The sequence below is a fragment of the Lutra lutra genome, chromosome 15 (assembly GCF_902655055.1).
Source record: "Lutra lutra chromosome 15, mLutLut1.2, whole genome shotgun sequence".
Classification (NCBI taxonomy): Eukaryota; Metazoa; Chordata; class Mammalia; order Carnivora; family Mustelidae; genus Lutra; species Lutra lutra.
In genome coordinates, this window is record NC_062292.1 from 28,948,253 (window position 1) to 28,973,513 (window position 25,261).

Sequence of the window (25,261 nt, forward strand, 5' to 3'; positions counted from 1 at the left end):
GGGCTGCTCTGCGCTTGCTCAGCTCCCGCCTCTTGCCTATGGCCGGAGCATGGGGAGACTGCGCCCTGTCTGCCCGGAGCAGCCCGTCCTCCAAGCACCTCTCTAGCTCCTCGGGTTCAGCGCCAAAGTCCTCGGCAGGAAGGACTTACTCAGAGGCCAGTCCTCAGCCTCTGGCCTTCCAGAATTGATGTTTCAGATGACCCACTCACGTCTCTGAAATCGTGCTTTATTGCCCGCAAGTCAGGAGGAAGGAGAGAGGAATCTGAGAGGAATAGAAACTTCCTGCAGGGGGCTGTCATGTAGCTCAGGGTGCAAGGGCTGTGTTTCTTGGCCCTCTGCTCTGTGATGCTAGGGTAGAAGGCAGGAGCCCCTGCAGCTTTGGGAAAACCCATCCGAGCTGCTATAAGATATCTCCATATAAACTAAATGCTAACTCACTGTAGCTTAAAGCAAAAAGTGAAGCCGACCATTGTGGGTGTCCCTGCTTGGGGAGGGTGGGAGCCCCCCCGCTGCTGTTGGCCCATGCAGGCCTCCAGGGGAGGGATTGGAGGCAGGACCTCCCAAGTGTGCCCTCCGATTGCACCTCGGGCTTCTCTGGCACTGGGAGGCCAGGGGACTCCCTGCCTCTCCCCGCAGACTCAGGCTGCTGGGAAAGTGCTCAGTAAGCACTCGGGGCCCAGTTGACAGAGACACACGGGGAAGGGCGATGAGTCAGTCTGTTTATGAAAATCACGCATACCAGCACAGACGTCAAGATGACCCGGGGGACAGCCGTGTTCTGAGAGCTGATGAGTCTGGCTCATACTTGGGGGTTCGCTGCTGCGTCTTTTCAGCAACCTGTTTCCTGTGCCTGCAGTGATGAACGCGTGACAGATGCACTGTGGCTCCAAGGAGCCCAGCTCTGTCCTGATGGGCTCCAGGAGGGAGCAGGAGGCTGGGGGACTCAAGGAGGGATCCAGGGCTGGGTGCTGCTTTGGAAACAAGCTCTGGGTTTCTGATCATCATCTCTGCAAGCCCACGTTCCCGTTTGCTCACCACCACTTAACCCCAGGCAAATCCGTGGGCTCTGTCAGAAATATGAATTGTACCAACACATCTTGCTTGCTTGGAAATACTTCCTAAATACAGCTCGATATTTGATGCTGCGTGGAAGTTCTCGTGTGACATTCGCGCTCTTCCTGTGTTAGAAATTCCTTACGTGGGAGTTCCCAAAATCTGGCTTCGGAGTTAGCCCAGACTAAGCCCCTTTGCAAATCTCTTACGAGCACTTTCTGGATGCTCAGAAGCTACTTAGAAGGCAGTATTGTGTCCGTGAACATTCTTGGCCCAGAGAGGGCAACCTTTAAAGATGTTATATATTTATTTGAGAGAGAGAGAGAGAGAAAGAACACGAGCAGAGGGACAGGGAGAGGCAGGTTCCCCCACTGAGCAGGGAGCCCAACTGGGGCTCGATTCCAGGACCGCAGGATCACAACCTGAGCCACAGGCAGACGCTTAACCTACTGAGCCCCCGCAGATGCCCCCAGTGAGGTCACCTTTTAGCAAGCTGAAGGTTGAGGAAAGCATCTGCTCTCTCTAGTGGTGTCTGATTCATAACCCAAAGAGTTTCGATCTCAGGGTGTCTCCAAATTCCCGAGAGTGTGAGAGCTGCTAAGCCAGGAGGACTCTGTTGGTAGCAGCACTGTGCTTCTGAGAACTGCAGGAACGGACGATGACCTTTTAGATCCCTCAACATTGTACAGAAAACCTCCCTGCATTTTCCTGGCCATCTAAATGTCATACCCCCGTGTGGGACAAAAACGGGCTGCCTAGTGGAGGCTTCCGGAAGGAGCAAAGAGACTTCTTTTAGACCATGGTCCCTGGGGGAGGGGGGTCGGGGAGCAGAGTGCCCGCTGGGGACACAGGCTGGTGGCTCGAAGGCCAGGCCACCTCTCACCTGCTGTCTCCAGCCCCAGGCTTCCGAAGGAACAGCTCCCGGGCCTTCTGGACTTCCAGAAAGTCTGTTGAAGGCCGGCCCAAGCTCCCCCAGGGTTCATTTTGAGGCAGGGAATGGGACCGTTGTGGGGACCCACTTCCTGCCGGCCATGGCCTTCACCCTCTGCACGTCCCTCGTGGGAGGAGGGATCTGAAGGCCTGTGCTGCGGGATAGAAGAGAAGGGGCCCAGGCCATGCGGCTCATGTCTGCTGAGCCAACACGGAGCCCCTGCCGTTGTTTTGTCCCCCAGAAAGGCACCCCCTGTGGGGCTCAGAGACCAGACTCGACCCTTCGGAGGTGTGCTGTCATCACATCACTAGGTTACTGGGTGCTGGGTCTGGGGCCTGCGCTACGCGCGGGGAATTTCATCCTAAAAACCATCCTGCCGGGCAGGTAGGATTCCTGTTCTGCATCTGAGCTAGCAAGAGGCTGCTGACCCACCAGATGCCGCCAGCCAGGAATGTCAGCCTCTCCTCCTGGCTCTATGCAGCTGGGAGGTCACAGACCCTGGAGCCAGGATGCCTGGGTTCTGATCCTGCCTTTGCCACTCACCCACTGTGGAACCTGGACAAGCTGTGTCCCCACCCATAACCTAGGAGAACTAGAGTCCCTGTGCGGTGCATCGAGGCACTGGTGTCCCACCTCCATAATGCTTACCGAGCCTGGTGTCTGGCCCTCATACTCAGTACCTATTAGCTGCTTATTCCATTCCTGGCACAGTGCACATGCCGTGGGGGTGGCCTGCCGGGCCTTGCGCTTAGTCTCCTGGAGCTGGGAAGGAGGGGTTGAGGGCCTCGAGGGCCTCCAGCGCCCCCAGACCAGGGAAGAAGTGGGAACAGGTTTGTGGGGCCAGGCTGACCCCCCCCACCGTGAGGAATTGCCCCCCGCTAGGGGGCACAGGGAGGGGGGTGCTGTGTAGCCCTACTCTTCCTTGCTGAGCAACGAGGACCTTCAGGAAATTTCCACCCTCTGTAAATGAGCTTTGTGTCTTTGCATTTTACCAAAGTGAAAATAAGGTCTCTGGGGAGGGGTGGGTGAGGCTGAGGGAGGGAAGGGGCCCTGGTGCGTGTCACAGGGGTGTGCCCCCCCACCCCCACCAGCTGGGCAGAGCCCTGGGTGCCCTTTCCCAGAGGAAAAGCTGAGCTCTTCTGCCCTGTGAGCTTTGTCCACTGGGAGGTCAGCTACTGGAGGCTGCCCTCCCCCACCCCAGGGCCCTTCCTGGCCTGGCCTCTCCCAGTTTCCTTCTATTGTTGGTTCCCAGCCCCCAAGGTCCCGCAGCCTGGAGGCCCCCTGGCTCCTGGTGTGAGAGGTGCACTAGGCCTCTGTGCCTTCAGAGGTTTCCCTCTACCCCTCCCTCCCTCTTCTGTCTCCCTCTGTGTGCCCTTCTCCCTCCATCCCCCACTTCTCCCCACTCCTCTGTGTTTCCTCTAGCCCTCCATTATTATTTTTAGTTCTTAAGAGGATGAAGCCCAGGAGGGAGGAGGAAGGAGGAGCCAAGTTAGTGACCTTCCAGTCCAGAGATGGAGCCTTTATGGGCCCTGCCTGGTAGGGAGTGTTAGGAACATTTCCATTTTGAGCGAAGGGTACCTCCATCCCTGGCTAGCCAACCAAGGCTGAGCTGGCAAGATTGCAGGTCCCTGGGATGCCAGCTCCTGCAAAGCTAGGAGCTGGGGAGGAGGGTAGGTCTGGAATGTGCACTGTTAGGAGAGCTTTCTTTGCTGGGTGGACTGACCTGAGTGAAGGGGAGGGGGCGCTCCTCCAGACCCCATGCGGAGATGCTTCTGGAAAAATCCAGGCCCCAGCAAGTGGATGGGAGAGGGTGGGAGAGGGCCGGAGAGCAGGAGTGCAGATGTGAGGCCAGAAAGGCTTCTGGGAGTGGCTACGTGTCTATGGGGGGCCAGCTCCCTCCTGTGGCAGCAGGGGGCATTCGCTGGCTGGGCCAGGGCAGCCCCTGGCTGAGATCTGAGAGAGTCACCCTGACGAGGACTCCTGTGTGCCAGTCTGGGCCCAGAAAGTGGGCCTCTCGTTGCCACGGGAAGGAGGGAGCTCACCAGGGGCGCGGAGCTGGGCAGCCATTCAGGGTTCTCCTGGCTTCGGCCAGAATGTGCTGGAAGGCACTGAGTGGCCGGGGCAGCCCCTCGCACACGGAGTCAGCAGGGCCAAGCTCGCATCAGGAGCGTCTACTCTAAAGCAGAAGCTGGAGGTCCCGACCAGGCCCTCCGCCCCAGACCCTGGGCTCAGCGGCCCTCACCATGAGAACCCTGGGCCAGCTCCCACCTCTCACGCCTGCAACGGCCGAGGTGGCAGGCCTCGGGGGCTAGAGAGGGCTGCCCGTCCTTGCTGTCCGGCCCCAGCCCAGCCACCCATTCCCCACTCCGGGTACTTAATCCATCCTCCATTGCTGGCTTCTCCGAAGGGCAGGCAGGAAGAGCCATACCCCGCCATGACCTCTGGGGAAGGTGTTCTGAACCCCCAGCCTGGAGAACATCACGTGAGGAGGCGGGAATAAAAGAAAACATTCCTCAGGTCTTTTTGCAAAAGTCTTTTTGCGTTTGGTTTTTAGGGGAATTTTCTTGTTTATTAACGTGGGGAATGACGGTTGGTCTTAAAGCCCGGACTCTTATTTTTAGCTGGTGCTACCTGCCCTGCCAAGTCCTTGGGCTTAATTTTTCCGACGCTCGGGGTCTTGGTTTTGGAAGATCTTCCCTCACCAGCCCCCCTCCACCCCCAGGCGCCCAGCTCACTGCTGGAGGAGACGGCTTTAGCTTGGGGCCCCAGCCAGGTTTCTAAGCGGGGTTCCAGGAGAGAGCCGTCGGGCCAGGGGCCCCTACCTGCCCGGGCATGCCAGCTGCCTGCTCGGAGGCTCTGCCAGGGCGAATACAATGAACAAAGTTGGCTGGCCTGGGCCTGGGAGCAGTGCGGGTTTTCCCCAGCACAGGAGGGAAGGATCACCAGGGAAACCCCAACTGCTGTTTCAGAGAGACCAAAAGAAGAAGGAAGAAAGAAAGCATTCTTCCAAACATGGACACCTCAGTGACTTTCGCTCAGCCTTTTGCAAGAGCAGAACAAAGGCACTGAGGCAGAGAGGGCCCTTCCCTGGTTGGTGGAGGGGTGGTCTCTCGCTTCCCCTCTCAGGACTTTGTGAAGCAGGCCTTTCCTAAGTGTGTGTCAGGGAGGTGGTGCTGGGAATGCACTCAGAATGAGGCCCAGTGGGCCTGCCTGCAAGGTCGCTCTGGGGACAAGAGTCCTCGCTGTTGATCTGAGACTGTGTTAATTGAGGGAGCAGCTGATAGGCCCAGAACAGGCAGAGAGGATGGGGAGCAGGGTGGGTGCTGGTTAGCCTGTTGGCTGGAACAAAACAAAATCCTCTGAATTAAATGGTGGGAACCAGGAAGCTGCGTGACCTTGGGCAAGTTCCTTAACCTCTCTGAACACCTATCCTCCAGTGCAGAACAGACATGGCTGGGTCAGTGTGGTGAGGGAGGAGACATCAGTGATGTGCTCAGCTGGGTTAGGACTGCTCGCTAACGCGCGTGTACCCACACATATGCCCCAACCCCCAGTCTCCAGGAGTGTTGTCTTGGAGAATCCCAGGGTCCAGAGAAGAGCCCCTGTTCTGACATCTTCGAGATTTCTCCTTGTCTCTCTTACCCTTAGAACAAAAACAAATGGAGACTCTATAATTATCTAAAAAGAAAAGTTAGCCAACAGGCCAGACTATTTCTATAAAAAGGGAAGTGCTGGAGGAAAAGGCAGAAAATTGGGGGAACCAACTCGGTGGGAAAAAGTTAACAAAAGTCTGTAAAACCCCTTTTGTTAGAAAATGAAACGTGCGCAGCCATCTCACTGCTTACCCCTCAAATGCTGTACTTCGGGGCACCTGGCAGACGTCTACATACATGAAATGGGGTGATTTGGCAGCTTTGCTGATTTTCTGACCCAGAACCTGGTGTCGGTGCCCAGACCTGGCCGGCTCCGGCTGTCCCCTGAGGCCGGGAGCTCCCAGCGGCCGGGAGCACCCAGGGGTAAGCTTCTTGAGCAGTGAGTCACACAGTTAGCTTCTCTCCTTGCCCCCTGGCAAAGATTTGACCTGCTGGAAGCGCCCGCTGGGTTCTTGCCCATCTGCCTTGCCTTGGAGTGAAAACTACTTCAATTACAAAAAAAAAAAAAAAAAAAAAAAGATACATGTATTATCACGTCCTTGGTCCTCCCCGCCACCCCATGTGGGCAGGCAGGGCACATGTCACGTTCTTGAGCCCACTTTGCAGATAAGAACACTGACGGGGGCAAAGGGTCCAGGTTCAAACGCTTGCTTGCTGTCACGGCTAGGAGGTCCACAGCTACCTGGGAACCTTAGTTGGCATCGGGGGGCTCTGACCACGGCCCGAGGGGGCAGACCCAGCCTCTCGCGTGCCTGTCGGATTTGGTTTCCCTCCTCTGGAATCGCGTGGGGCTTGGCTCAGCCTGCAGGCCGGGCTGACCAGGGTGTCCGCTCAGGGACCCCCCCTGCAAGGGAAAGCCTGGTGGGGCCAGGGGTCAGGGGTCTGTCTCTTAGGAGGCTCACCCTCGTCCAGATAAGAGCTGGTATGCATGCGTGTGCAGGGAGGAGCTTCTGGAAACACCCAGAGGGCAGGCTTCCAGGGCAAGGTGGGTCTGATCTGTGCTGGGTTAGCGGAGTCCTCCGCAGTCATTCTTGGGGAGAAGTCCTGAGGGCAGAGACTGACACCCTTGCAGGTTTCTGTGGGTGGGTGGGGAGAGGTGTGTGGAGCCCTGCTCTCCTGCAGGATCTCCCTGGCCGGGGACAGTACATTTAGTGAACTGCTGCTCATACTTCCACGGGGGGATGGGGGGATAGAGGGGTGCCGGCCTCCTGAACGTCCTGCAGCCCGTGAGGCAGTCCTTGGAAAAAGGAGTGTCTGCCTCCAGTGTCACCGCCCTTTCTCCCCACCCCACCCCAGTTGCTGGCTGCGAGGAGCAGGTCCCAGAGGGCCCCGGCCTGGGCAGCTCCTGTGAGGGAGGCTGGGCACTGGGCTTGAACACCTCCATGAGGTCCACTCTCCTCCCAGCACATGAGAAGGAGGTCACCAAGGAGGAGAGAGCAAGGCTGGACCCAAAGAACAGGCAGGAGGGGAATGGGAATGAGTGGAGTGCTGACTGGTAACCATCCTCGTCCCTCGTGCCGAGCCTTTCCAGCGGGGGCTGCTGTGAGGCCCCAAAGAGAGTCTCGGGCACCTACAGTGGAGCCCTCCTCTCCCCCCAGCACTGAAGTGCAGCCCATGGTCATAGTCCAAGGCCGAGCAGGTCGGGACCCAGCAGGTCACCTGCTCCCGCCAACTGGCCGAGCAGCTGGCCCCCACAGGAGGCAGGGACAGCTTCCCCAGTGGGAGAGCTGGGTGGCCACAAAGCACCTTGAAGAGGCCCCACGCTTGTTTCGGGTTCTGCCATCCCCGTGTTGACAGTCTTACGAAGTTCTAGACAAGGAATCCCATATGTCATGTCCTTGGTCCTGTGTGGGTGGCCTGGCTCCTCCCCGCCGCCCAGTCCCGCTCTGGGTCCCTGCCCCCTCCTCCCCTCCTCGCTCCATCTTCCTTGTCTGCTTCGTGGAAGACGAAGGCCAGACTCCGAGGTGATCCTGGTCAGCCCTTCCATCTTTCAGAGGCAGTGCTCCCCTGCAGCGTATGTGGGACCTCTGGGGGAGCAGCCAGAGAATGGCGTTTCCCCAGGAGCCACAAGCCTCGCGGGGAGGCTCGCAATCAGATGCTGGCCAGGCTGCCTCCCCTGGGCTCGGGCCAGGGACCTGTGGCCCCGCTGGCTAGGGGACCATGTCTGCCCTAGGCGCCTGGGGGGCTCTGGACTGCTCCGGGCCCTTCTGGGGCTAGGGCAGCCTGTGCGCTTGGAGGCTGAATGAAGGCGTCTGCCCGCGTGGGCCCCCACCTCTAGAGAGCAGCTTCGCGTTTGCCAGACATCCCGGTTCCCGCCGGCCGGTGATGCAAGGTGCTCGAAGTCTGAGCTGCTGGGACAGGCTGGCTGTGGTGCGGAAGGCTCGTCTGGGCTGGGCCAGGCTCAGGCACCAAGAGGGTAGGGGTCTGTTTTCAGGGTTTTCCTCCCGCTACACATTGTGCCACATTCTCTGACCCGTTTCCTCTCCCCAGCCTGTCAGGTGCGAGGGGACGGAACTCCCTGGAATGATTTCCAAACATCGGACATCTCCAGGCCTCTCCTCTCCCCCGTCCTGCTGGTTTGGGGTCCTTTCCTCCTAAATTGCAGCCGGAGCATAGAGCGAAGCCCCAGCATTCACCGAGCGAAGTACAGCCTGCAGCAGGTCCCCTGCACTCATGGAGGAAACAGAGCAAAACCCAGATCATTCTTATTCAACCCGGGGGGGTGGTCCGCGAGGGGTCTTTTTCGAGGAGTATCACCCCCCTCAGTAAACTGGCACCATTACCTGAAAGAGCTCACTTGGGTCGGCTGACCGCAGAGTCCAGGTGAAAGCCTGCCCTGGGGCACTGCACCTGTTCCGCTGGGAGGGCCTTGCGTGGTTCTTCCTTTCCTGTGAAGGGCTCCCAATAGCATCTCAAGCAGCCCTCCAGCCCCGGTCAGATCTGGGAGGTATCTGGGGTTTGGGTGCCCAGGCATGGCATGTCTCCCGAAGGCTCTGGGCTCTTCTGCTAAAGGAGGCTCCAAAGACTCACCCTGAGCAGAGTGGCTCCCTGACCGCCCAGGGGACCCATCTTGAGGAAACCCACCCCCCGGTGGGGGCAGGGGTGGGCTGATTCCCGCCATCTCCCGGCGCTCCCACGGCTGTGGCCTGCATGGTCCTTTCCTGGCCCAACTGCCACCTGCCTGTGCTTTCTCTGGGTGGTGCTAGTCACATTCGGCACCGCCTGGGTGCCCCCAGCATGCAAACCCACAGGCAAGAATGTTCCACCGCCCTCAACTGCCCTGGGCAGACTTGGCATGGGAGGACTCTCGTGGCCTTGGCCCTTTTCATGGGAGAGGCAGCTTCCTCATGCCAGGAAGGAGCCTGAGCAGAAGAGCTCAGCATGAACAGTTGAGGACCCCCTCCCCCCCGAGTCCCCCCTCCTCTCCGGCTCAGACTCTCCCACACATACCCCATCTTCATGGAGTGACTTTTGCTCCTGCTATCAGGGGAACCCATGTGCTGGTCCCATCTGACAGGTCGGGCGGGGTGGGGGGGTCCACCCGCCTCCCCTGCACCGTCATGCTGCCCTGCTCCAGGCTTCCCGGCCCAGCCTCCAGAGCAGGTGTCGGCTGCTCACCCTCAGCCCCTGCTGAACCCAGCTGTTCCAGACCCAGGTTCCATCTCATGGGCCTGTAGGAGCCTTCTCCCCCAGGTCTGTCCCCACCCTGCCTCTGTCAGTCACAGCCTCCATGAAGGCCTTCCTTCCCAGCACCCACCCATCTTGGCATGCCCCTTGCTAGCCATGGGACCCGTTCTCCCTGGGTTATCTGTCACCACTGCACCTACAGATACAATGCAAGGTGACATGCTGCCTGAGGGGGACGCCAGCCCTTGAGGGTCCAGCTGTGCAAGGAGCCTGGGGGACCAGCGGCCCCTCCCTCAATAGGCGGAGGAGGACTCTAAGTCCCCATAGGGGCAGGGAGGGGCGGCGCAGGGTGGGTTTAGTTGTCCCTTGGTGGGAAAGTGGCGTGGGGTGGGTCAGCCCTGGACAGGGGACACATGTCCTCCTGCTCCCACGCTGCACCTGTCACACCCCCATGCATGGTGGCAGGCTGTGTGCTCTGGCTTGGCGCCAACCTCACCATCTCCCCCTCGGGCCCATCAGGCCACCGCCCGGCTCCTCTCCTGTAAAGGAGGTTTCTCCGTTGTTGCTCCCCCCACACTGCGCTGTCTGTGCCGCCTTCTGGGTGCTGAGATAAGTCACGCCTCTGCCTTCCTTAGCCTTCTTTGGTGATCTCCATCAGAAGGATCTAGAAGATCAACCTTGCCAGTGGAGGCCCGGCCCTTTTGTCACATGGCCTGGCGTAAGAATAGACTAGGTCTTGGTGGTGGGGTGAGGGTTTCTGGCAGGTTTAGTAGGGAGGAATTCTTCTCCTTAAACAGATTTTCACTTGAAAGCCTGATGACAGAAGCAGCTGAGTCTCGGCAAAGAGAGAAAATCCCGGGGCGGCTGATTTAACCTTGAATCCACCTTGGCTGCCCGCAGCCTCTGCAGGGATGCGGCCCCCGTCCTCAGGGTGACAGCTGGCGGCTGTGGGGCAGGGAACCAGGACATTTCATTTTCAGGGTCCCCCCAGCCAAGGCGGGAGTCCTCCTCCTCGCCCCCTGCCCGCCACAGAGCTCCTAGCTTCTCCTTCCCCTGCGCAGAGCCCTGGAGCCCCCCGTAGCTTCGTGCTGTGGTCTTGCTGGCTGGGGACCCGCTTTCTCAGGGACCTGTGGCACTGTTCAGCGCAGGTTCCCACCCCCCTCTAGGGACGCCTGTGTTTGGGGCCCGTGGTCTTCCCCGCTCCATCTCTGATTCTGTCCCAAAGTGAACGCGGGGCTGTGTGTTTCTGGAGAAACATGGATTGCTGGGGGAGGAGAGGACTTTTGTGAGGCGGGCGTGTGAGATGGAGGTTTGCGGGCCAGCTTCATTCATCACTGACTTCCGAGGGTCCGGTTCTACCCATGGACGGGACAGTGATGGCCCCGCATGCTTCTTGCAGAGTAAAATAAGGCGCTAAATCAGTGTCAGTTCTCCTTTTCGTGCAAGGAGCCCCTCGGCTCCTTGTCCACGGGCGTGCACGCACAGGCACACACGCGCGCGCGTGCCCACACAGGTTTTACCTGAGAGACACCCAAGAAGGAGAAGTACGTTGAAGAGCAGGGACTTGCAGGCACATTCGCCCCTGTGCGCCCCGGCCATGGGGTGCAGGGTGCTCTCCCCAGGGACCCTCTGCAAAGTCTCCCTTCAGGTCTGTTGCAGGCAAACAGTGCCTCTGCCGCTGCACCCACAGGTACAGTGTGAGGTGACACAGCCCTCTCTTCTCTGCCTGCTGGGACACTGAGGCCATTTCCCGGAGTCCTGGAGGGTCCAGCCGTGCAAGGAGCCTGGGGGAACAGCTGCCCCCCTCACTACGCAGAGGAGGCGCCTGAGGCCCCAGAGGAGCAGGGAGGGTAGGGTACGAGGTGGGTTTAGTTGTCCCCTCCTGGAGAAGTGGAAGGGGGGTGTTGGCGCTGGACAGGGGACATGCGTCCTCCTGCTCCCACGATGTACCTGTCACCCCTTGCCCTAAAGGTACCCTTGCATCTGGGCCTTCTGCTGGGCAGCAGGCCTTGCCAGGCTCCCTCTGACGGCGCACACACCGTGTGGGTGACAGAGGTGAGGTCCTCGGAGCCGCCAAGGGCACCTGCCCCGAGGCTGTGCCGCATCTCTGGGGGCCACCGGCTGTGAGTTACCTTGCTTTGAATTCATCCTAACTGGAAAGTACTCGTTCCCTTTCTAATGGAGACTTTTCTGTGTGCTTGTTTCTAGAGCAAATCATGGAGGAAAATAAAAAACATGGTTCACTGGTCTCCCTTTGTCATGTCTTTCAAGAAGAAGTACCCTTGGATCCAGCTGGCAGGACACGCAGGTAGCGACACGCCCCTCCCCCCACAGCTTTCCTGCCAGACCGCCAGCTCCCCTGGGCGGCCCCCAGAGCCTATGAGCAGAACGGGTCTGGTCCTGCACACTCCCGGGGACGGAAGCGTCTGGAACAGCTTCTCTGAGACCCCAGCGTCTGCATTCTCAGCCAGACTTGCCAGGTGTGGCCTGAGCCCTGCCTTGGGGACAGCTGCCCTCTCCAGAGCCCGTGCCGCCCCTTCCCCAAACACATGCACATCCCCCCTTCCTCTGTCCTTGTCATCTTCGGGCTTTCTCTCCCCCTCTGCCTGGACTCATCAATAAAAACTGTGACATCATCAGTCCTGCAGCTCAACCACTCCTGCATCAGCTTGGACAAAGAGGCCACACCGAGCGCTTCATTGAGCGCCTACTGTATGCCCAAATCACCTTAGTCTTGGGGGTCACAACGTTCTTAGAAACATAGTCTCTGTCCCCCATCTTGTAAGTGGGGAAGGTACAGGCAGATCACCCCACAAATAAAGGAGGGTCCTAGGTGTAGCTGGCTGGAGCACCTGCCAGCAACCAGGGAGGAAGGACTTGTCACCCCAGAGCCCAAGAGCCGGCCAGTCCACAGGTGGGGGTCCTTTGGTGAGCATCGTCCTCTGGGGAGGTTTTGGCGGCTGCCCCAGACTTGACCTTCATGACCACAGACCAGCACGGGATCTGACATTTCCTTTATGTCCCCAACACCTGGGCCCAGCCCCAGGTGCTTGGACAGACGCCTTCCTAAATAAACACTCCTTGACAGTGTGACTGAGGAACACTGCGCAGGTGGGCAGTGCCTCGGATCCCCGCTTCTCAGCCAGTGTCCTATCCCAAGACTGAAGCCGGCCCTCCCAGGACTTCCATCCTGAGACCAGAGGCGGCTTCATCACCCAAGAAGCAGGACCAGCAATGGGTTGGGGGTGGTCACGGGAATACCAGAGGTACGATGCGGGCCCTCCAGCGGCGCGTGCCGGGGTCCTCTTCTGACAAGGAGCCTGCGGTCAGGGAAGCCGGGGAACTGGCTGGCTGCCAGGACCTGCGTCCACGCCCCCGGAAAGGCTTGGTCCACAAGTGGGGACCCTGGGGGCAGCCCCAGGAGACCTCCCTGGGGGGCTGGGGGCTGGGGGTGGGGGGGTCAGGGACCAAGGGCCTCCTCCCTCACCCCACAGGGAGCTTCAAGGCAGCAGCCAACGGCAGGATCCTGAAGAAGCACTGCGAGTGTGAGCAGCGCTGCCTGGACCGGCTGATGGCCGACGTGCTGAAGCCCTTCGTGCCCGCCTACCACGGGGACGTGGTGAAGGACGGAGAGCGCTACAACCAGATGGACGATCTGCTGGCCGCCTTCGACTCGCCCTGCGTGATGGACTGCAAGATGGGTGTCAGGTGAGCCCAGCGTGTGCGGGGCAGGCTTGGGGGTCTGCGGGGACCACGGGAACCCCATCCCTGCCCCCGCCCTGTCACATGGCGTGCAGAGGGGATGGGACCCTGGCTTTGCCCCTCACGGCCTCCTCCCCTTTCTGGAGCCAATAGCTGTGAGGCCAGGAATGGGTGGGCTCCGTGCTGAGCTGCCCTGGGGAAGGCAGAGAGAACTGCCTGCCTCTCTGGGCAGCAGGGGTGGGGGTGCTCGGAGTAGCAAGGGGGGCGGCCGCATAGGGAGGCTGGGGTAGAGGCCCTCCCTGGTGACTCCTGCGCCCACACCCTGGGGTAGGGAGAGCCCGTTACGGGAACGTGCTGGCTTGCCAGCAGAGACATGCACCTGCCCTTCGAGTATAAGGGGAGCCCAGAAGCTGCTCCCTTGGTGGACATGGGGTACTCCAGGGGCCCCACATAAGGCACAGAAGCTGCAAGGGGGCGCATGGGCCTGTGCATGGAATCGGGTCCAAGCCCTGGCGTCTGCCCGGGGAGATAAGCCAGGGGAGGACTTGGAAGGGAAGGAGACAGGAGGAGCAGCCAGGAGCAGAGAGGGCCCGAGACCATGCCATCTGCTGCCTGGGTCCTGTCTTGACTGCATGGTGTCCTCGTCCCTCTCAGACTTGGACCATTCTGTCCCAGGAGTCCCCGAGTGGCTCCTTCTGTCCTGCAAGCCCTGTCCTGCCTCCCGGGAGCCTGACTGGGCCCTGGGAAGCAGGTCTGGGCTGGGGCCTGTGTTTGCTTTGGGTGGCGGAAGCAGATTTATTTCTTACAAGGGGAGAATGTGAAAGACGGGTGTGTCTCTATGTGTGTGATAGAGACCGGCGCCAGGGAAGAAGCCCCGTTTCCCTTCCCTCCTCACCCTTCCTGGGACTGTCAACTGAGTCGGACCCTGCGAGCTGCATTCCTTCTGTGTTGTCGCCAGGCAGGGACCAAGGCGGGGGAGGTCCAGGCCCCACTCTGCTCTTCTGCGTCCTGACCACCCTCCCTCCCTCTGTCCAAGGCCCTCACCACTCTGGCCCACAGGAGGAAACAAACTGTCCCTCCAGGCACCACGTGGCCACTGCTCTCCCCCAGAGTCTTATTTCTGTCCCAGGAAGGCCCTCCCAGCGTACACCAGGATGGACCCCCTCCAGGGAAGACGCATAAGTATTCTGATGAGTTCACTTCAACTGTGGCCAAAAAAGTATAGCCTGAGGGAAGAACCTGCGGCTAGTGGGTCCCGAAAGACTGCCCTGTGGACCTGTCTGTTCCCCGGGAAGCTGCTGGGGACAGGGCCTCCTCCACCTGAGGCTGCCTTCTGTTCCCTGAATCCCCCCATTGGCGGCCCCGAGGCAGCGGCCGTGGTGTGGGAGCGGAGTCCGCGTGGAGGGGAGGGTGGGTCTCCGCAGAAGGGGTCCCGCCTCAGCTTCTCCTCCCTGCTTCACGATGCCAGAGACGGGCCCCTCTGCATTCCTGCCGCTCGAAGGCAGGGTCCTGACCCAGTCTGAGCAGGGGTCACTGATGCCACAGGGGAAGGGGACCCAGCAGGGGCAGGCAGGGCAGCGTGTCCAGACCAGGCCCCGAGGGGGCTCCATGGTGCCCTGTGTCTCTGCGGGGACTGCGCTGCCTCCCCAGCTCTGTCCATCCAGAATCCTTGACCTCACCACCTCTCCTAAGACCAGCAGTCTGTGGCCACTCCCAAAGTGTGGCCCGTTCTTGCCTGAGGGAAGAGGCGTGAGTCCCTGGCCTGAGAGGTGGAGACTTGCCACAAGGAAGAAGCGGGCTGGCTGATCAGCAAAGATAGCCTTGGCCATGATGGGGGTCTAAGGAGCAGGTGACATGGGCACCTGCTGTCCTAAACCAGGGGCCTAATGGGGCTGGGGTTCCACATGGACATAGGCTCATGTGGCTCTGGCGAGTTTTCTCAGATGCGACCCTGTGGTCCTGTGTGTTGTGCGGCCTGCCAGGCAGAGTCAGAAGCGCCCTTCTGACATCCACATCAGGAGCTGGCGGGTGGAGACTGGGACCATCCGCAGCTTTTGAAGCCATTGGTGGCCTTAGCATGGAAGCTGTGGGTTCCCCACGGACTCACTGCCTTTCCGAGGGGTGCCCTGCCCTCCATATGGTTGCTGGTCCCCCCTGCAGTTGGCCTCTGCTCCCCACTGTAAGATGGAGGTGTCGCCTTCCCCCAGGGCCAGTGTCAGGGAGCATGGGCCCCACTGTCCAGCTGCTGACCATTTCCTCTGCCAGAGGGTGAGCAATTCCACCCCGGGGGGACTCTGGGGTCTGCTTTGGAAGAAAGCCCCAGTCAGAGGAGACTGAGAGCTGAGGCCGCTTCCCGTTTGAGGAACTAATAAAAGCTCTTGGCAGAAGTAGAGCCCCCCACCCACCCTGCAGGCCCCCACAGGACACTCAGGAGCACTGGGGATGGCCAGCCTGCTCCAGCCACTCAGCATGCACACACAGCCACACACAGGCCAGTGGGACTCCACACATCACTGGCCCGGCCCTGCAGGCCCAGTGGGGTGCGCGTGCATGGGGGGGTGTATGTGCCTGCATGGTGGGGGGTGAGTGTGCATGCATGAGGGTGTGCGTGCATGGGTGTGTGTGCGCGTGAGAGGTGTGAGTGCATGCGTGGGTGGGCAGGTGAGTGTGCACACGTGAGTGTGTGGGTGAGTGGGTGTGAGTGTGTGGGGTGTGTATGCATGCGTGGGCATGTGGGTATGAGTGTGCACACATGCGTATGTGTATGAGAGTGCATGTATGGGCTGTGTGCACAACGGAAGGCCATTTAATGACTAGGCCCATGTTCACACCCGGGGACTTGATCTTTTCTTGTATCTGATACAGTGGTTTCTGAAACCTTATCCTTCAAAGACCTCACAAGTGGATGTGCCATCTGTTCTGGTCCTGCTCGGAGCAGATGTGACGGGCAGTGGCCGAGCAGGGCCTGGGACGCCCAGGGGTGGGGGGGGCTGGACCTCGGTCACAGCCGCCCACCTTGTGGGCAGCCCCCACCCACAAGGGGCCCGCGCAGAAAACCTCCCTCGCGGCAGCTCAGCGCTGTGACTTCCGTTTCAGGAAGGCTCGCAGGCAGCCATGGAGCCGCGGGGAGAGGGGTGTGACTGGGGGGTAGGGGTGCGTCTGCGTACGCCTACGTGTGCAGTGGGGGGTGGCTGTCCACCTCAGTCTGGCGAGGGGGGTGAGGTATTCAGCCAGTCCTGCCCCCGCTGCCATTACCCCGCCAGGTTCTGGGGACCCCTGCCAGTTGAGCCGGCAGGCCCAGCCCGCACATGCAGATGGCAGGGCGATGTGCAGGCATTGGCCACGTTTTCTGGGGCCCATCGGGCTGGGGGCTCCAGTGTGAGGGGGCACGGGTGGGCGAGGCAGGCTGAGCCAGTACGTCTGTGATACAACACTGGCCATGGGGCCCCCAGGCTCCCCGTACCGGCCATGGGCTTCCCCCTCCCCCACTGTGGGCCTTTCAGAGGCCACCTTCTGGCCTGGGGGTTGAGAGAGCCAAGGACATCTAAACCCTCCTAGAAGGGTGGGACGTTGGGTTCCTCCAGGCTTCCCCAGTGAGGCTGGCGTGGGGTACCCCATTCCCTAGGCAGCCCTGGTCTCCCAGCCTGAGTGCGTGTGTGTCCCTCTGGGCAACCTGCCTGGGCTAAGCTGAGAGCTGCCCTCGGGCAAGGCTGGAGCTGCGGTCTGACCAGCAGTCCTCATCACCCCCCTCGCCACGCAGGACCTACCTGGAAGAGGAGCTCACCAAGGCCCGGAAGAAGCCCAGCCTCCGCAAGGACATGTACCAGAAGATGATCGAGGTGGACCCTGACGCCCCGACCGAGGAGGAGAAGGCCCAGCGGGCTGTGACCAAGCCGCGGTACATGCAGTGGAGAGAGACCATCAGCTCCACGGCCACCCTCGGCTTTAGGATCGAGGGCATCAAGGTGAGGCCTGCAGGCGCCTGGCTGAGGAGGGGATAGGGGTTCCAGCGTGCCCCCGTGGGGTCACGAGTGCACAGGCCGTGGTCCCCACAGCACTGCTGGGTTTCCACCCTCAGCCCACTCTGGGCCCCAGTGTCGGGGTTGGCTCGCTGGGAGCCCCCAGCCCACCAGCTGCCTGACGGCAGAGAGCACCTCTGCAGAGGGTCCCCTGGGCACTGCTCTGGGGTGAGAAAGCCACTCGCACTTCCCCCTGTCCTCTGAAACAAGCATTTTCTTTCCTTTCTGCAACCAGCCCTCGGACTGGCTACAAATTTCATGCTCGTCCCCCTTCCCGTAGTGCTCATTTTTCTCTCCTTATCTGTGTGAAACGACCCCCCAATCCCTCACCTCTCCCTCTCCACCTGAATGTTCTGACTTCTGGTCACTGTCCAGCCAGCATCCCCACCAGCACCTTCCCTGCCTCACCCCTCCCCTGCTCCAGGAAAGGGTCTCCCAGAGATGGGCCGTCCACCTGGCTGTCTGTTCCTCCACCCCAGCGTCCTGCTTAACCTTTCCGAGGTGACCACGTTGCACTGACCGGCCTGATGGTGCACAGATCCCCAAGTGTGGTGACTCCGCGTGGAGCCATCCTTCCTCAGCCTTTGTCCCCAAGAGCGAGCTCCTCCTGGGGGAGCTAAGCTCCGTGCGCTTCCCTGGAACAGCCTGGAATAGACATAGTGCCAGGATAAGAAGAGGGAGCCATCTCTTGTCCGGGGTGGGCCAGGGAGCAGAGACAGCATCTTGGCCTCCAGGGAACCTGCGATAAAGGATCTCACATTACAAAGGGAACCTAGCTGACCTTGGGGTTGGGAGCCCCTGTCTTCCGCATGGACAGCAGGGACCCGCGGGCACTCGGGTTCCAAGGGCAAAGCCCCGGGTGAAGTGGAGACCCGTCCTTCTCATCCAGCCCCTGCTGCCCACGGCCCCACCCCTCCATCCCTGGCCTGCACACCCCAGGCCTCCCCTGACCCTGTGATAGTGCGGGCGCCTGCCTCCCTCCCCAGCACCTGGGCACCCTGGGGTCTCCATAGCCCCGTGAGCTGCCTGGCATCCTTGGGCTGCCAGGTGGCTGAGCGCCCTGTCAGCCCCCGTGCCCTCTGCTGACACTCCTGCGGGGCGTCCGTGTCCTTCTCAGAAAGAAGACGGCTCCGTGAACCGGGACTTCAAGAAGACCAAAACGAGGGAGCAGGTCACCGAGGCCTTCAGAGAGTTCACAAAGGGGAACCACAACATCCTGGTAAGTCAGCCCCACCCCCCCGGGAGGGCTGGCTGCACAGGGACCACCCGTGGCCCCCTAGGCTTGCCTAGCCCTGGATCAAGCCGGGCCGCCAGGCCCACACACCGGCCCCAAACTCCCACTGGGCAGGTACAGAGGAAGTGGACTCGGTTGCCAGCCGCATTTGAGGGTCACTGGAGGCACTCAGTGGGCTCACTCTCTCCCTTGCCATCCCCTAATGGCGCTGGGGACAGTTCCCTCCCATGAGAGGATGGCTGTCACTATAGTCTCAGTGCCTGCCAACCATCGTGGGCTCACCAGATCCGCAGGGCAGTCCGCTGGGGTGGGGAGACTTTCTTGTCCCCACTTCACAGGTGAGGGACTGAGAGGGTCAAAGGCCCAGCTAGAAAAGCACAGAGTGGGAACTCACGTGCAGGCCACTGCGGTAGTAGACAAGCTAGACATATGGCTCTGACCTCTGGGGTTAGGACCTTGACCCTCCAGACAGAAGTAGGGTGTACTGAACATCCGCACCCCACGGGAAAGGTGCCCTGGGACAGACCCAGGTGCTTTGGGGACATGGGCCCTGGAGCCCCCAGGGACAGGTTCCTTCTGAGCAGGGTGGACATGGACAGCGTTATCTCTGAGCAGACTCTGAGCTGGCTGGACTCGAGGGTCTCCCTCCCTCCTTTGCAGGCCGGATAGGCTTCCCTGAGCCCCTGGCAAGGAGGCTTCGGGCATGGGGTGCACCCCCGAGCTCCTCCACGACCCGAGCCCCGTTTGCCTGCCACAGAGCGCATGCCCCACTCTTGGTGGTGCCAAGCCTGGGCCGTGGCCTTCTGCAGGAGGGCATCGAGGGATGTGGGAGCCTGCATACAGCAGGCTTCTCCGCAGTCCCTGGGGACGGCAGGCACCCCAGAGGCCGGCACAGCTCTGTCCCCATCAGAGGGCTGCACGGAGAGGCCCCTGGCAGAAGCTCCCCACTTTCCCTTCGGAAGGTCACGGGCACGAGGTCTGTGTTCTGGAAGGCCCCATGGTGGCCGGGCTGAATGAATGTCACCACTGTGTGAGAGCTCGTAGGGGCTGCATGGCTCAGCAGGGGCCTCCCCTCCCACCCCTCCCGCTCACAAAGGAGTGTTGGATGGACAAAGAGTGGCACCAGGAGTTGGGCTGCCCGCCTCGCCTGGGCCTGGGGCTTGGAATAAATGCTCAGGGCGGAAGGTCCCTTCCACTCTGACACCTGGCAAAAAGCCACTCCACCCCCAAGTGTTTAGAACTCTGGCCATTTTCTGTCCCCAGATCGCCTACCGGGACCGGCTGAAAGACATTCGGGCCACTCTAGAAGTTTCTCCCTTCTTCAAATGCCACGAGGTAAATACCGGGCTTTCCTTCTCTGGGTTGTGGCTGCAACCTTTGGGTCTGCTCACCTGAGTGGTAAGCACACCTCCCACACTCATGGGCCTGCTTGTTCTGGAAACCCGAGGGCAAATATTAGGACCACGCAGCCAGAGAGGCAGGCTGCCCGGGATCAGGCCACTCGCATCCGGCAGGAGCCCCGTTCACACATGTCTGCCCCAGGCTCCCTGGACAGACCACGCAGGGTTGTCCTGCCTCAGGGCCGTGGTCATCCATCCTCCCACTGCTTCCTGCCCCACCTGGCTCCCGAGACTTCCATCCCACAGGCCCCCAGGTCTCAGGGCAGAGCCCCCAGGGCTGCCGAAGCAGCCATCCATCACCACCAGAGAACTTTGGGCACCACCCTGGGAGCCCGGCTGGAACTTTCCACCTGTTACTGCTTCCACATCTGTGTGTCTGCGGGGGCAGCAGCCAGGGAACCCAGACACCAGAGACAGGGTTCCCTGGGGGGGTCTGCAGGACCGTGGGGTCAGAGATCCCAGGCCTCCGGCCCCTGGATTGTGCACACACACATGTCCACATGCACACGCCTGTGCACGCCGCTCCCCAGAAACGGTTACTGCCGTGGCAAAGCAGGCACCCCACGCTCCCCACAGCCTTGCAGCTCCTTCCAAAAGCAGCTCCTCTCAAGGTCTTGTACAGAGGGAGCCTCAGCTTGAGCCTGAGCCTGAGCCTAAGCCTGAGCCCGGAAAAACAGAGAGGGCAGTGGGGGCAGCAGGTGGAACAGAAAATGGGTGGTCCCAGGACCCCGGGCAGTGGGAGCTTCCCCAGGGGGCGGGGGGTGGGGGGTGGGCAGGCCCTGCCAGGCCTCACAGCAGCATCTTGGTGCAGGTGACACAGCTGGCCCTGCTTCCAAGCACACAGCCCAGCTTTCCCTGCGATTTTATTGCTAACTTGTCCTTCAGTCAGGGTGCACCTGTCCCACGTGGTGGCTCTGGCAGGTGCCTGGGTAGGACTGCCCGTGAGGAGGGACTGGGGTGCCCAGAGGGCAGACAGGGTGGGCTCTGCCCTGAGCAGCTGCCCCTGGCCTAGCCATCCCCAGGTTGCCCTTTCCTCCCCTCCTCCACACTGAGGCCCAGGGTGTGCAAGCCCTCTGCCCCTCCCAGGGCCTCTGGATCCCCAGCTCTGTAAAAGGTCTTTGTGCGGCCCCACTGGAGCCTCCCTTCCCCTCAGCCTGCTTGCGTGCTCCAGAGGGCACGGGCTGTGCGTGGGCCACACCGCCCGGGTCCTGGGAGCTATAAGGACCCCGCACCCTCTCCCCAGACTCTCTTATTTCCTTCGGCCCCACACGGTGACCTGGGGGAGGGTGTAGGGGATGGATTTGTATTTGGGAAAGTGCCTCACTCTATGCAATTGCTCTGACCTGGCCCAGAGCGGGGGCGGGGGAGTGGCAGGGGTGGGGGGCAGGGTAGGGCTCCTTGGTGCCCACAGTTGTCGGAGCGGGGCCATAGCAAAGACCAGCCCCAGAGGCCCTGCTGGGCCTCTCTGCTCAGGCTTTGCCTGGGTCGTGCTACTGGAATGGGGGTGGTCTGGGCCTCCCTGCCACCCTCCTGGGGGGCTGTGTGTGCACTGGGCGGGTCCATCGGGAGGTAGGAATTGCAGGGTGAGACCCCAAGCTTTAGCGGTGGTCTGAATGGTGGGGGCGAGGGTCTGCACCCCAGAGGTCCTCCCTGACACCGCCCACACGGAAGGTGGTGGCTGTCCTGGTGGCTGGCGTCCTTTGACCCCTGCTCCGCCACCCTGGGTGGGCTCTGCCGGGTGGGATGGGGCTTCGAGCTCTGGGCTCCTCAGCATTCTGGCTGCAGGGGGCGAGCTCTGGGGGCTCCAGCGCTGCCCTCCCCAGCTCCCCATTCGCTGCCCTCTCCCCCCAGGTCATCGGCAGTTCGCTTCTCTTCATCCATGACCAGAAGGAGCAGGCCAAGGTGTGGATGATCGACTTCGGGAAAACCACGCCCCTGCCCGAGGGCCAGACCCTGCAGCACAACGTGCCTTGGCAAGAGGGGAACCGGGAGGATGGCTACCTCTCGGGCCTGAACAACCTCATCGACATCCTGACGGAAATGTGCCAGGACAATCCACTCGCCTGAGGCCCCACACCACCCGCATCGTCCCTTCCTACTCCTCCGCTTCCTTTCTCCTTTCATTTCCCTTTGCGTCTATCAGGGTGTGAGCCCCAGAGCCGACCCTCCCGAACTGCACTACAAGACACTTTGTAGAGACGAGATGGAGAGTTCCAAGAGCAGATGAGAGATTTTTCTGGTCACTTTCCTCATGAAGGGCTTGGAGCTGAGGTTTCTACATCTGTCTGTGCGTAGGATCTCCCAACAGAAGAGGAATGCCCAGGCCCGGGCTCGGCGGCCTGGAGGGCAGCTCTGGTGGGTTGAGGTCTGGAAGCAGACTCAGGTGGCACTCACTGGTGGGTCACTAACCCAGGAGCCAGGTGCAGCCTCTGGATGGGTCACCTGCGGGGGCCTGCTGCCCCCTGGTGGCTAATGCGGTCAGTGCCACTGCCAAGCTCAACCAGTGTGTGTGCCATCCTCCCCCTGCTGGGGGCAGGGATGGGGGGGCGTTGTAAGAATCTGGGCTTGGGCAGGTGCCTGGCTGCAGGCTGCTGGTCTTGGGGCACCAAGCCACTGGGAACTGCGTGTCGGCCATTAACAGCCCAGGGGCGCGCACAGATGGTGTTGGCCTTCTATAGGCACCCCACCCATCTGGTATTGAAATCCTCCAGCTTTGGGCCAGACCTGGGAGTCAGGAGATGTTCTCTGACCCAGGCCTTCGCAGGAGGGGGCAGGAAGGAGCTGTATTCTTCCATATGATTCTCATCCTCTGAGTTCAGAGGATACTCCACACACCTGAGCTTCCAGGGATGTCCCCTAGCCCCCCAGAGCCACTTGTGCCTCCAGCTCCCTGCCTTGCAGTAGCAAGGTCAGGGGTCCTGGGTGGGGTGGGCTGGGACACAACCAGCCCCGGAGGGAGAAGACAGAACCTACAGAGCATACTCCCTGTACATCCCTTCACATAAACACCCTCACCATCTCCCTGGGCTTCTTTCATGAGATCAGGCCCCCAGAAAGTTCAGGTAGGCTCTGGGGCAGTGCTGGGCAGGGAGGAAGCAGTTTCCTGGCTTACTGGCCTCCTCTCCCCACTAAAGTAACGCTTAGTGCCTAAAGGGTTAGACCTACATTTCCCAAGTGTGGTGCGGGCAACCCCCAGCATAGGGGATGGGAGACGGGGTGGTATCTCTCCCTGGAGTCTCCAGGTTGCTCGAACATGACTGAGGAGCCCCTAAACTGTGTTTTAACTTTCAAGCAAGTTACGTCTCTCTTATGGAGAAGAATGTAAAATTGGCCTGACTTTGTAAGAACAAAACTATCAGCTCTCTGGCCACGCAGAGCTGCGCTCCCCAGATGCCCTCCTTCGCCCATGGAGATACAGGAGGGCCCAGAATTGAGCTCTTGACAGGCAGCAGGTGCTGGGGTCAGTTCCTCCAGAGGGACCAGTCCAGAAGTTTCCTGGGCTGCCGCCTGTCACCCCAGGGTCTCTGGAGGGACCTCCGATCTCCCCCTAGGACACCAGCATTTCCCCTTTTCGTGCTGGGTGAGTGACGGTTGGTGGGGGCGGAGGGCAGGTCGCAGGAGGATGTTTAAGTACAGATTTTTTTTTTTAAAGGAAATCCCTTTTAAACTTCCTGGCTTTTGTTGAAAACAGTGGTGAGCTCCCATGTGGGGTATGCTAAAGGTCACACACACACACACCCCAGCTGAGTGCAAGAGGTCTCGTGACAGCATGTGACCCTCTGAAGGCAGGAGCACCACAGCCAGCTCTGGGCCTCCCTCTGGAGCTGGAGTCACCTGTGGCTCAGAAGGGGCCTGGTGGTCTGTGCCTTGGCAGTCTGCTGAGGGAGGGACATCGTCCTTTCAGACCTCCAGATTCCAGATCCCAGCACTGTGGGCTGGCCAGAAGTCGCCCTCCCTCGATCTATGTAGAAAGTTTGCTAAAGCAAATGAATGCTCTGAACAGGAAGTGCAGGGGACCAGCTTGAGCTACTTAAGAGAACAAAATTTCCAAGCACTTTAAACAGGCACCAATTGTTTGCGAACGATGTGCTGAAATACAAGGGACGTGTTTATCAGAGGAGGTCTGCACTGCTGATAAGTCGGCTACAGGTTGCTTTGGGGCACGTTCTATCAGCGAAAGTGGTATCTTTGCGGTGTTATTCTCTTCCTTAGGGCTTGGGGTTCTGTATGTACTAAATAGCTCTCCTCTCCCGCACCTCTTCTCTCCAACTGGCGTGCCCCCTTCCCTGCCTCCTCCTTGTCCTAAAGGAGTAGATGGATCCTGAGTGGAATTTCCCGGAAACCTTCCCTGCCCAGCCCTGGTCCGCACAGGGACACCTCGGATTCTGGCCGCGCAGGTGCTGGGAGGGCGGGGCGAGCGAGGCGCGTGCGCATGCGCACAGGTGCAGGAGCGGCCGTCCTGCCCGGTCCTCGCGGTGCCCCGGGGAGGTTCTCGGAGAGCAGCATGCTTCACGTGTTCGCGGAAGGTTTCTCTTGCCTTTAGTGTCGTGTAAGAAGTTTTTAAGTTATATTTATTTTTTCCGGTTTTTTTAATTGCACAAAACACTAAGACTGGGAGGCTGGATTCTGTGTGTCCTTTAAAGCTGTGCCTTCTTCCTGAACTTTTCCCACTCGGTGGAAAGAGCCCGGACACAGCACTGCCCCCCCCACCCCCCCGCCCATGGACTCTTTCCCCTGTTCGCTGTATCTAGCTTTGAGTTTGCCCGCATCCAGTCCACCCCGTCCCCTACACCTCCCCCATGTGTAGAGAACCCAGGCCGCCGGTTTGGGGAGAGGCCAGGGGTTCCCTGCCCACCCCCAGTGCCTTTCTCCTAGAGGAGACGACTCCCCAGAGGGTTCTCCTTCCCTCTGCACCCTTTCTCCGTGACACCTTGGAGAAAACTGTTACAAACCACCCACCTGCGCAGTGCCTGTCGAACAGACCGCGTCGCTCTGTACCTTCCTGAATAAAGGCCCGAGACACCACAGTACTGGCCTCCTTGCGGTCCTTTCCGCCCAGAGCCTTGGAGAAGCACATCGGGGTGGGTGGGGGACTGCGCTCTTTGGAAACTGGAAGATCGTGCTGGGGCCCCAAGAATCCCCCCAGGAATGGGGCTCAGATTGGGTAACATTTCGATCTGCAAACGATTTAAAACAGGCTTCAGATCCAGTCTTTTCAGCCTTGTCCACAAAACCTCTGCGTAGTTAGTCATTCAGGACACAATGACCACAAGAAGGGATCGTCTCCCACCCCACAGCCCAGGGGACCACGGGGAGGCCATTGCACGCGGAGACGAGCTCTGTGCAAGGTGGGGAGCTGGCTGCTCACCTCTGTGGTCCCCTTTGATCCCAGTTCACCTCCACCAACATTGCTCTGCAGTCTGTTTTACAGAGGGGGAAACTGAGGCCAAACAAGGGACCTGGACAATAAATGGGGAGCAGAGATTTGGATCCAGACTTTGCCTGGTTGCAGACCCAATTCTCTCTTGCTCCTGCTTGGCGAGCATTCTCAGGCAGAGAGCCTGTCCTGTCTTTGCCCTGCCTGGGTCCCAGGCTCTCAGCACGGGGCTTGGCCCTCCCTGGCCTACCCTGTCACTTCTCAT

The 25,261-nt window shown here is 60.4% G+C and overlaps 2 protein-coding genes across 4 annotated transcripts in view; one reads left to right on the forward strand and one right to left on the reverse strand.

Moving 5' to 3' along the window:
* The window catches only part of ITPKB (inositol-trisphosphate 3-kinase B), an 87,057-nt gene extending 62,411 nt beyond the window's left edge, over window positions 1–24,646 (forward strand). The window contains exons 3-9 of one of the 2 annotated variants that reach the window (XM_047703832.1): window positions 11,473–11,572; window positions 12,759–12,972; window positions 16,727–16,931; window positions 18,103–18,204; window positions 19,483–19,554; window positions 21,471–21,706; window positions 24,393–24,405. In XM_047703832.1, the coding sequence (XP_047559788.1) occupies window positions 11,473–11,572; window positions 12,759–12,972; window positions 16,727–16,931; window positions 18,103–18,204; window positions 19,483–19,554; window positions 21,471–21,686 (909 nt within the window). In that variant the 3' untranslated portion in view covers window positions 21,687–21,706; window positions 24,393–24,405. Of the gene's footprint in view, window positions 1–11,472; window positions 11,573–12,758; window positions 12,973–16,726; window positions 16,932–18,102; window positions 18,205–19,482; window positions 19,555–21,470 lie in introns of both variants that reach the window. The other variant, XM_047703831.1, reaches the window with a different exon arrangement.
* STUM (stum, mechanosensory transduction mediator homolog) overlaps window positions 17,901–25,261 on the reverse strand; it is a 71,698-nt gene continuing 64,337 nt past the window's right edge. For both annotated transcript variants that reach the window (XR_007122942.1, XR_007122941.1), the window contains one exon: window positions 17,901–17,911. The gene's annotated coding sequence lies outside the window, so the exon portion shown is untranslated. The remainder of the gene's footprint in view (window positions 17,912–25,261) is intronic.